This window comes from Papilio polytes, unplaced genomic scaffold (genome assembly GCF_000836215.1).
Source record: "Papilio polytes unplaced genomic scaffold, Ppol_1.0 DF822178.1, whole genome shotgun sequence".
Taxonomy (NCBI): domain Eukaryota; kingdom Metazoa; phylum Arthropoda; class Insecta; order Lepidoptera; family Papilionidae; genus Papilio; species Papilio polytes.
This window is the reverse complement of record NW_013527026.1, coordinates 2934946-2945228: the sequence shown is the minus strand read 5'-3', so window position 1 is coordinate 2945228 and position 10283 is coordinate 2934946. Positions and strand designations below refer to the sequence as shown.

The window sequence follows — 10283 nt, the reverse complement described above, 5'->3', positions numbered from 1 at the left end:
AAATTTAAATCAAACATTGTTAGATTGGATAACAAGTGAGGTTGGTAAAGGTAAAACAATCAAAGAAGAACATTTAAGAGAGAAAGCTGAAGAAATAATGAATGCTATTAGTGAAGATTTTAGTTGCATAGACGATTGGTTATTAGATTTTAGAAGAAGAAATAACGTTATAAAATTTAGTTCATTCATTGAATGTAGTGAAGAAGCCAAACAGGAATGGGACAAATTTGTCGCAAACGAAAACACAAATAACATTTATGTTGGTGGCAGTGTCGGATTACACCATTCTTTTGATTTTGATAAATATGCAAATCAACAAACTGCAGATAAACATGTGTGCTTGTTTTTTATTTTTTGTTGTTCTGGGGTTGATAAACAAGAGTTATTAGTAGTAGGAGAAAAAACCATTGAAGAGAGCAATGTAAAAAGCTTGCCTTTACAATATTATCAGAGTAATAAAAATTGTATTAACCATTGGATAATAGAGAACTACTTAACCAAATGGGACGATGATCTGAAAGCTCAAAATCGTAAAGTAATTTTAGTACTAGATATACCAGAAAATTTTCCAATAAACATCAGTTTAAATAATATTAAAATAGTGAAACTAATCAATATGGAATTTGTAACTAAAAATGTTGCAATGGTTGCTAAATCTATTAAATTTCATTATCGAAGGATTCAAATGACTAAAAAAATATTATTTAATAAGGATTCTAGTGTTCTTTCAGTAATAGATTACTTTGACATTATGAGTGCCGCTTGGAGCAGTGTGGCATCTGAATACATACAAAGATTGTTTTTTCCACTTGAGGATGGTTGTCTTTATATAAATACTGGTGATGCTATGGATTTCAACCTTAGTTTGTTGCAGTGGTGCAAATTGCACAATATACCTGGAGACCTTGAAAGGTACTCAGAATTATTGGACAGTTATGTTGAATGTGACAATGATCTACATATTATTGATACTAATTTCACAAATGACATAGCATTGAATGTGAATGATGCACTGTTAGAAAATGATGTACAACCTTCATCTGGTATACAGGCATATCAAGCTATAAAAAGACTAATCAACTACTTACAAAGCCAAAATGCTGACGAATCAGTTGTGACATGTGCAAAACAATTGGAAGATCATTTAGAACTTGCAGCATTACAAGAAATACAGGAGGTTTTAACGGCTAATAATACAATGGACTAATTTGGAATGGAATTATTTAATATACATGACAAGTCAGATGTTTCTTCAGTTCTAGCTTTAGAATATTTATACATTTTTAGAATCATCCTTAAATTCACGAGTAAATAAATGATATAACAATAAAAATATGATTTATTAATTTTGATACCTTATTTATAGTTTTATTAATTATTTTGATTATAAGTAGATTATCTAAAGAATATTCGGGCACTAGTAAGACTGTAATACAATAGCTGAAATTCTTCTTCAAGAGTTTTTATTTTCTTTTCGGAAAGAGCAAGTGCCTGCTGAAGCTGCAGACTCCCTTGATTTTTTTGTTTGTCAATGGTTTCTCGTTCCTCCTTGATATGGCTCCAAACTGAGTTGAACCAATGGAGAGATTCAAAATTTTTGTCCTAAAATGAAACAGGTGAAAAATTTAATAAAAGGTGGTTAATAATATAGATAAAATTTTATAACTGATTATACTCAGGATATATGTAAAGGAAAGAAAACATGAATCATATCACTATTTACCTGATCTAATAACTTTAAAATGTATGCTACACCAACAGCAAAACCATCATCCGTAAAAGCAGCTCCTGCTTTATTTTTCTTTGACATTTTGTCCTTTGATAATATCATGTGTTCTATAAAATTGAGGGTTAATGGTGGCACAATTATGAAGAAATTTTTTAAATGAACATTTTTAGGATTCCTAAACACTGGCGCAAAAACGTCGACAAGTAACTTAAAATATTCAGTGCCTTCTACAAAATTAGATACCAGGTCATTTATGTTATTATCTAAATTCTCTGCAGCCTCAGTTGCCTTATCGCCGAGGGAGTTGTCTAGAGAGAGCTGTTTAAAGGATTTGTTGTCGAGGCTAGGTAAGAAAGCAGTCGCGTCGGCACAGCAATGTCGGCCACCCGAGCGGACCATTCGCACGTATCCCATAGCATTACCAATTTGGGTTATGAGGTCTCTAAATAAGTCCAAATAGCTCTGACCATCTTCAGCTAAACCTAACATCTTTATGCCTTTATTGAATTTTTCTGCATGCTTATAGAGATACATATTGCCACTGGAGTGAGCATTTTCTTTAAAATATCTCAAATCTTTGATCAGTCTTGACTTAATCTGCTCATCAAACATAAATTGAGAAAAGATAAAGAATTTGTTTTTCAAAAATTGATATGTAAAATTGACAGTGGTGTTCATTATTCCTGTACCATGGGTTCTGATTGAATTTGCTATATGCCTTATGTTAATTGAATTCAAATGTTTGTTGCTACTACTTTTTTCTATAAAAATCTGGTTATTCAAATTGTATTGATATTTTGAAACGAAAATGTGTATTTTCCGCATAATTTCCAGTATGTCTAAACCTTGCTCTAAAGTTTGTTTAGGAAGATTGTCTTGTACCGTTGATAGATTAAATTTAAGTTTAGCCATTTGTCGCATCTCTCCATAAGTTTTCCAATCCGATAGTACAACTGTTGTTAAATTGTAGTATGTTTTAGACAGATAATGTTCCACATGGGGCACCACATTCGTGTAAATGTTCGAAATTCTCAAATCATTTGCTATCAGAAATATTTTCTTTATCATGTCATCCGTAAAAGGATTTACTATATCCAATTGTAAATGTGAATGCGTATGTAAACGTAAGTTTGTTTCTATATTTTGACTCATAGTGTTCAATACTTTTTCGTTAATTATATCGGTGGCGCCGAATACAAAGTCATTTATCTTGTTATAGTTATAATACTTATCAGTTTTGTGTAGAAGACCTGCACAATCTTCAAATACCATAAAGAAATTTTTTAATTTAAGTGCATTTAATTGGGCACTGAATGGTTGATCAAAATAAACAGGAATTATATTCTGATGCCACAACATCCACGAACAATTGCAATATTTGTCCATATTATTAAGAAATTGTGTCAAAATTTGAATTTTTTCCAGTAATGTTCCCAATTTTACGTAAGTGTCGTCAACATATGTCGTGTCTGGAACAAAACTTAACGCAATGTTCGTAGCAGTATTGCGTTCTACTGTAGCCGCTCCTTTCACAGCTTGTTCAGCAATTACAATACAAGTGAGCTCATCCAACTTTTTGTTAGCGTATTTCTTATCGCACATTAACATTTTCTTCACTTCTTGTATAGTAGACGCCGATTGAAACAGCAAATGTTGAATAATCATTGTTGTTGAATTTATAATCTGATTACTATTACGTGTAACAGCATTTTTAACACCTTTTAATATATCAATGATTTCAAATAAAGACATTAAAGTTTGTTTCGATAATGGTATTCCGAGGCATAAGTGTAAATTTAGAAAGGTCAACAGAGAATGATAAATAGTGGAAGCGATTTCAAGACCTTCTAATATTAATTTTGCATGAACATTCATTTCTGCTGCATTCAATTTAATATAATTTGAAAATAGTTCCTCTACATTTAAAGTCCATTGAGAGGAAATAGTTTGTAAAGTAGCTACATCTCTAGACAGTGATAATTTCTTGGCATTCATATAGGCCTGTCGTGCTTTTAGCATAGTTTGAGGTAATTTACCATGACTTGAAGAGAGTGATGGTGAATACCTTTGTAAAAATTGTTCTGGAAACCACAGTGTTGTTCCAATGATGTGAATACTGTGTGCCTGAAATTAAATTATATCTAAATTCACTATCAATATGTTCTAACATTAGTAAATCTTAGGTACATCTATATTTTTATACTATACTATTATAATAAAGCGTAAACGCACACTTCTTTGTTGCCTAAGATGTCAGCAATTACAGCATATTTTTGAAAATCCCTTTTATAATAAAAAGTTACACTTACGTCACACTTTATGCTATATATTTTCACACCATTAAACTTAGAGGGTAAATATTTTGGATAAAAACCCTAATGTGGGAAAGAGACTATAAGTTGCTGCCAACACCAAGAAAGTAAGATTGCCAAGGTATGTCATTTTGACATTTGCTATGACAAATGTAAACAATAAAATAACATTTTTATAATTTCATGAGAATAAAGCCGCACAGGAACAGCTAGTATTTAATACAATTTATTTATCCACAAATCTACTTCAGAACTAGAAAATAATAGTAATAATTGCATACCTTTGTGTTTAGATCTACTAAAGTCTTAAATATCTTTTTATCGCTGCTACCAAATAAATGTGAACTTAGCACAAAAAGAGAATTGATTTTTATGCATTTGTACATATTTTCTGTAGTAGGTTTTTCTTGCACTAAATTATCTAAGTTAATGAGCGCTTGTTTAATGTACTGTGTAAATTCTGAAGCAACAGTAGAGCAACTTTTTCCAACCAAGTTGTTCTTCCTTAGGTTTAATAAATTGTGAAGTGTATTTTGAACAATATCATCACTCATTAATTTGGCTGTAATGTTATCTATGGCACCTAAAATTGCTTTAAATTTTTCATCAAATGTATCTAGATTCTCTGGTGCGAATGTCTTCAAGTTTTTAGAATAATTATTCCATTTAGTAGGCAGTGATGTTCTAGATATTAATAATTCTAATAAAATAATGATTGTGAATAGCTCTCCTATATTATTAATAACATAATGCAGTTGTATTCCATCTGGAAATGAGAATGATTCATTAGCCAATATCAATTATGAGACATGAAATGTCTGGTATGCAGGCTCATTTTCAGCAGTTAATAATGTTAACTTACAATAATCTTGACAAAATAGCAGAAAAACTATAATTCATGTTGGACACAAAAACAACATAATTATGTTTGATTAGAAGCATATTATAATGACTTACTAAGATTTATAAGGCCCTCGGATACAATGGCAAAAACTTGGCTGCATAAGTTCTGTAGAGTGTCATTGCAATGAGAAGTAAATGCATTCAACAAACATATTGACTCCATTTGTGATGCAATCTCACTTTGACTGTATTCTTCATAAACAGCTAAGAATGGAAAATGCCTGCAAAATACCTTTGATTAGTTTTAGCTATTTATACTTTGTTCAAACACTGCTTTATAACTTTGTATTGATTTAATTATGCAATATTTTAAAATTTGTTTTACAATATACTTATCAAGTAGATCATTGCCGATGGTTCAAATAACTCAATAGATACATTGTTATTGTGATATATTACCGTTCAAATGCTTCCTTTTTTAAAGTAGATACTTCTACACACAATGCGCTCAAGACCCCTAAAACTTTCGTCATTATGGTATTATCAGAAGCCACTAATTCCGGAATAGGGATATGTTCACGAGGCATCATATCAATTTTTATGGGTAAGTAAGTTTTATTTTCTACCAAACTTGTGGAACCACACATCTGTAGATGATCTTGATATTGTTTCTTAAAAAATTGTCCGTATTGCTTCAATATGCAAGCGCCAGCTTCTTTTTCCTTGTCGCTCCTCATCTTATTAGTGTTAATAATAAACGTTTAAACTAACTAATATGAATTCTTCCAATGGGTAATGTAACAAATAAATGGGGCTGGGACATTGACAAAGTTTTATAGACTACTAAACATATAAATTACACTTATATTTTAATAGCGAATTCATCGATATAAAAACCATTAATAACATGCGAAATTGCAAAACAAGACAAAATTGAAGATTTTTGACAATTAACATAATATTGACAATGAATGACAAAGAGTAGATTATGATACTGTTTTTTAGAATAGGTGACACACTAATTCAACAAAAAAATCTATTGGAACGCAAAATGTATGAAGATAAATAATTCAATTCAATGATGGTTTTAACGTTCTTAGTTTCTCGAAGAAATGTAAATTGGTAATTACTGAAAACATTTGAAAACTTTACGTCAAACTATCAGATCATATTTTCTTCTTTGCGCCAAAATAATTGTGACAACAAAATGTCAAGTCAATTGTCAAATCACAAGCAAACTGTTGAGACTGTTGTGAAGTAAATATAATTTTTGAATTTCTGACTCTAAACGCAAATAAAACCTAATTTAACACAAATTGACGGTTATACTTAAGGTCTGTTATATAACAGAATAACTTTCAGGATTAAACTTGTAGAGAAAACCTTAAAAATAATCCAATATGGATCAAATGCTGCCGAGTCCGTACAACATTCCTGGCATAGATACTCCTTTTCATCAACCAGAGGAGGACCAACAAATTTTGCCAAATGCAATGCAGCAACAGCAACAAATACAGCAACAACAACAGCAGCAGCAGCAACATTCTTTGGCTTCTTTGGGTTCCTCGCCACTTGTGGGATTTGGCGCATCTTTATTAGGTACCCCTCAAAGGTCTATGCATACTTATGCTCCAACTGCCAGTTATGCGACTCCTCAACAGATGATGCAACCTCAAACTCCAGTAAGTATTTTAATTTTAGAAGTGGGTAATGTAAAAAAATATTTTTATCTGGTGATACACAAATATAGCTTAGTTCCCATTCAATGTCTCTCTTGACATGTATTTTAAGTGTTCAATGATATTCACTTAATAGTAGAACTAGTATAAATGAAATCTTAAGCCAAAAGAAAATTTAACATGATATATTGTAAACAATTTTTGTATACTATAGCAAAATATGATGTCACCATTGATCACAAGTGGCAGTTTGGCGGGACAACAAATTCTTGGGCAAGCAAGTCCTGCACCTATGACACCCATGACTCCACATTCAGCTGACCCTGGAATATTACCGCAGCTGCAGTAAGTGTTATAAATGGTTTTAATCTCTTATGGGATTTATGTATAAGATATGGGTTGAAATGTTTTCACACATATATCAAAATATGATTTATTCATTAAAAATTTAATTTCATAATAATCTCATTACATAGAGTAAAACTTAAAATAAAGTCTAACCTCTGCTTAGAATTTAGAATTGCAAGAGAATAAAATAGGCCTCAATATAATGTATTTAATTTTTTTATCAATTATTTTTCAGAAATATTGTTTCAACAGTAAACCTAAATTGCAAGTTGGATTTAAAGAAAATAGCTCTCCATGCTCGTAACGCAGAATATAACCCAAAGCGATTTGCTGCTGTTATTATGCGAATTAGAGAGCCCAGGACAACAGCACTTATATTTTCATCAGGAAAAATGGTCTGCACTGGAGCTAAAAGTGAAGAGGACTCACGATTAGCAGCTAGAAAATATGCTAGAATTATCCAAAAACTAGGGTTTACTGTAAGTATCAAGAATCTTGTTTCTTACTATATTCATACTTGTCATATTTCATTCACTTTAATTAAAAAACTTCTATCAATACCCATAACATATATAGTTTTTCCTACAAGCTGTTAAGTTTATTCTCAGATTTCAAGATCCCAGCACATCTAAGGTTTGCCGATGAGCATCCAATCACTTCCAACCAATACCTCCTACATCAACTCAATTAGTACCGTTCGAAACGGTATGTAAATATGTCGTAAATAGTTCAGTGTCGTATTGTAGTATATTTTTAATTTTATTGGTTGATATAAATCATTATTTTAACATTTTTTATTATTTATTTATTTGAAATTAAGAAAAACAACTTGCTTTGTTATTCATGAGATTGACGGGTAAACACCACAAAAATAATCAAAAACCAAAATTACACATACATCTGAGGACAACAATTCCAAGATATTGAGTCTTTTTAATATAGCTTTTTATCATCACATATTTTGACTTGTAATTGGTTTCTTAAACTACCCTTTTTTTCAGGCAAAATTTTTAGATTTTAAGATACAAAATATGGTTGGCAGTTGTGATGTGAAGTTTCCGATTCGTCTAGAGGGCTTAGTGTTGACACATGGTCAATTCAGCTCCTATGAGCCAGAGCTTTTTCCTGGACTTATTTATCGTATGGTGAAGCCAAGAATAGTGTTATTGATATTTGTATCAGGCAAAGTGGTATTAACCGGAGCCAAAGTAAGACAAGAGATATATGAAGCATTTGATAATATTTATCCTATTTTGAAGAGCTTTAAAAAACAATAGATTTTTAAGTTAACTAGTGTTTATATTTTTTTAAGTTTGTTTCTAAGAAAAAAATAAAGCAATTAAAATATGTATTATACTTTTATTTTATACCAAAATGAAAGAAGTAATGTTTATTTGCGAAGCTTTTCTTTAGCTCTGTAGTCTATTAATGAATTGTATAGAATTAAAAAAAAAAATTGCACAGCGTTAGCTTTTTAACAAATGGTGTAATTTATTTGCATATTCTTTGCATCTATGGCGAAGTATCGAAAGGGCATTTCATGATTTTTTTTTGCTTTTTGCTTTATCTGAAAGTTATTGTGAAATTTTTTATATTTTATCTGTGAACGTTGATAAGTAAAATGACAGTTGACAGTTGCTGTCTCGATTTTATGTCATTTTGTGAGATCCACGCGTTAGTATTGAATAAAATTGAGTATTTAGAAAACACTAGTTTTTAGATAATCAATTTAATATTATCGACTAAAACATTCTGAAAGAATGGCTGAAACTATGAAACAAACCGTTGCTAGTATTCTCAAAAGCATTGAAAGGTAAAATTTGAGCTATTTGCCAGTGTAGCAAGTACTTCAGATAGCCGATATTTTCATAGTTTTGTGATTGTAAATGTAGGAAATACAACTTTATAGCTAAATATTAAATTATAATTTATTATAAGTACTACAGTTCACTTGTACTAGGTACCAGGGTATCCTTGGGGAAAAGTTTTTGACATGTCATAAAATCCACTTATAACAATCAATTTTTGAAGTTAATTTGATATTAAATTGTAATTAGACATTGAATAGTAAATGAAAAAAGTAACTAATCATTAATAAGTATTGTTCTAGTTAAAATGTAGCTTTACTATTCCAGATATAATCCAGCAAATTTACAGACGCTGGAGAGATATGTTGAAATGCAGTCTAGAGAGAACACATATGATCTAGAAGCTAACTTGGCTGTATTAAAGCTGTATCAGTTTAACCCAGATAAATTCAACCCTGACATAACTTGCCAGATCCTGCTAAAGGCATTAACAAACTTCCCACATACAGATTTTACATTGTGCAAGTGTCTGTTGCTGGAATCTGTTGTAAGTATTGTAAAATATCCATACCACTATTAGTGATGCCTATTACTCTTTAATAAGTGAAGTTTGCACAGTCTTGAAGTTCTGTGATTTTAATTTTTAGTTTGAACCTTATAAAAATATCCAGTATCTATTCAATTCGTCTATGTATTTTATGTTAATTTAAAACTCACTTTTAGTAATGATCATAAATTTTTGAAATAATAATATCCAGCTATAATTAACTGGCTTCCCAAAAGTAGAACATTATCAATTTGTCTGTATTTGTTTTTTAATCTTACAATGAGTACACAACAATTTATGTATTTACTTTCAGTCGGAAAATGAAACAATATCTCAAATCAAGTACCTAGCAGATATTTTAGAGCAGTGTGACTTTGCTCAGTTCTGGAACAGAGTGCATCAGATGCCTGAGCTCTGCAACCGCATCAGCAGTTTTCATGACTCCATAAGGAAGTTTGTGTGTCATGTAGTTGGTATTACTTTCCAGACCATAGACAAGAACAACTTGGCCAACTTGTTAGGAGGAATTGATGGTGTGTATTATGATTTTTCTTATTTTATTTAATATGTTTGCTTTGTCTAAGTCTACTAATCTCTTGAAAAAGTTGAATGTGTAATGTTAGTCATTATATTTTAGATGTGACTTTAAAACATTGGGTCAAGAAATATGGGTGGAGGGATGAGGGAAACCTTATCTTCATTGCCAATCAAGATGAGAACATTAAGACCAAGAACATCACAGAAAAAATAGAATTTGATCATCTTGCTCCTTTGATGACATTATTGTAGCATTGTTCTAAGGAAGTTTTGTAAAAACAAAATTTTATAAGATGAATGTGGCATAACATTTTGTAAAATTATAAATAAACATATTTCACAGTGATTTTTTTTTATTATCAAATGATTTTAGTAGATCAATATGATTTCCTATGACTGCTATGACATTTGGTTTATTTTTCAATCATTTAGCAAGTGATTTATCAGATTTATCATCATTATTAGTAACATAAAGTTAAA

General features: G+C 30.7%; 3 protein-coding genes across 4 annotated transcripts; 2 read left to right on the top strand and 1 right to left on the bottom strand.

The window, feature by feature from the left end:
* Positions 1-1313: 1313 nt before the first annotated feature.
* Positions 1314-5817, bottom strand: LOC106106656 (WASH complex subunit 7). The gene is made up of 5 exons (XM_013287274.1): positions 5344-5817; positions 4999-5165; positions 4323-4807; positions 1724-3853; positions 1314-1602 (listed from the first exon to the last, which is right to left on the bottom strand). The coding sequence occupies exons 1-5, from the start codon at positions 5619-5621 to the stop codon at positions 1396-1398; spliced, it is 3267 nt and encodes a 1088-aa protein (XP_013142728.1). The 5' UTR covers positions 5622-5817; the 3' UTR covers positions 1314-1395.
* Positions 5818-6096: 279 nt separating this feature from the next.
* LOC106106491 (TATA-box-binding protein) lies at positions 6097-8203 on the top strand. 2 transcript variants are annotated; one of them, XR_001225804.1, is made up of 5 exons: positions 6097-6566; positions 6778-6908; positions 7147-7390; positions 7520-7616; positions 7913-8003. XR_001225804.1 is itself a non-coding variant. In XM_013287073.1 (5 exons), exons 2-5 carry the CDS (start codon positions 6285-6287, stop codon positions 8186-8188), a joined length of 933 nt encoding a protein of 310 aa, XP_013142527.1. In that variant the 5' UTR covers positions 6101-6141; positions 6247-6284; the 3' UTR covers positions 8189-8203. The 2 variants fall into 2 exon arrangements, 1 of the variants encoding a protein (XP_013142527.1); XM_013287073.1 differs by lacking the exon at positions 7520-7616 and having other exon boundaries at positions 6101-6141; positions 6247-6566; positions 7913-8203.
* A 345-nt stretch (positions 8204-8548) lies between these two features.
* Positions 8549-10147, top strand: LOC106106512 (eukaryotic translation initiation factor 3 subunit K). The gene is made up of 4 exons (XM_013287107.1): positions 8549-8724; positions 9047-9266; positions 9580-9799; positions 9904-10147. Exons 1-4 carry the CDS (start codon positions 8672-8674, stop codon positions 10053-10055), a joined length of 645 nt encoding a protein of 214 aa, XP_013142561.1. The 5' UTR covers positions 8549-8671; the 3' UTR covers positions 10056-10147.
* The last annotated feature ends 136 nt before the right edge of the window (positions 10148-10283 follow it).

Bases quoted from the DNA above. Each gene is read 5' to 3' on its own strand.
- LOC106106491 (XM_013287073.1), top strand. From the start codon at position 6,285: ATGGATCAAATGCTGCCGAGTCCGTACAACATTCCTGGCATAGATACT. The intron at 6,567-6,777 runs GTAAGTATTTTA...TGTATACTATAG, and splicing joins TGATGCAACCTCAAACTCCA to CAAAATATGATGTCACCATT. The intron at 6,909-7,146 runs GTAAGTGTTATA...ATTATTTTTCAG, and splicing joins GGAATATTACCGCAGCTGCA to AAATATTGTTTCAACAGTAA.
- LOC106106512 (XM_013287107.1), top strand. From the start codon at position 8,672: ATGGCTGAAACTATGAAACAAACCGTTGCTAGTATTCTCAAAAGCATT. The intron at 8,725-9,046 runs GTAAAATTTGAG...TTACTATTCCAG, and splicing joins ATTCTCAAAAGCATTGAAAG to ATATAATCCAGCAAATTTAC. The intron at 9,267-9,579 runs GTAAGTATTGTA...ATTTACTTTCAG, and splicing joins GTCTGTTGCTGGAATCTGTT to TCGGAAAATGAAACAATATC.
- LOC106106656 (XM_013287274.1), bottom strand. From the start codon at position 5,621: ATGAGGAGCGACAAGGAAAAAGAAGCTGGCGCTTGCATATTGAAGCAA. The intron at 4,808-4,998 runs GTAAGTCATTAT...TCTCATTTCCAG, and splicing joins CGAGGGCCTTATAAATCTTA to ATGGAATACAACTGCATTAT. The intron at 3,854-4,322 runs GTATGCAATTAT...ATTTAATTTCAG, and splicing joins TAGTAGATCTAAACACAAAG to GCACACAGTATTCACATCAT.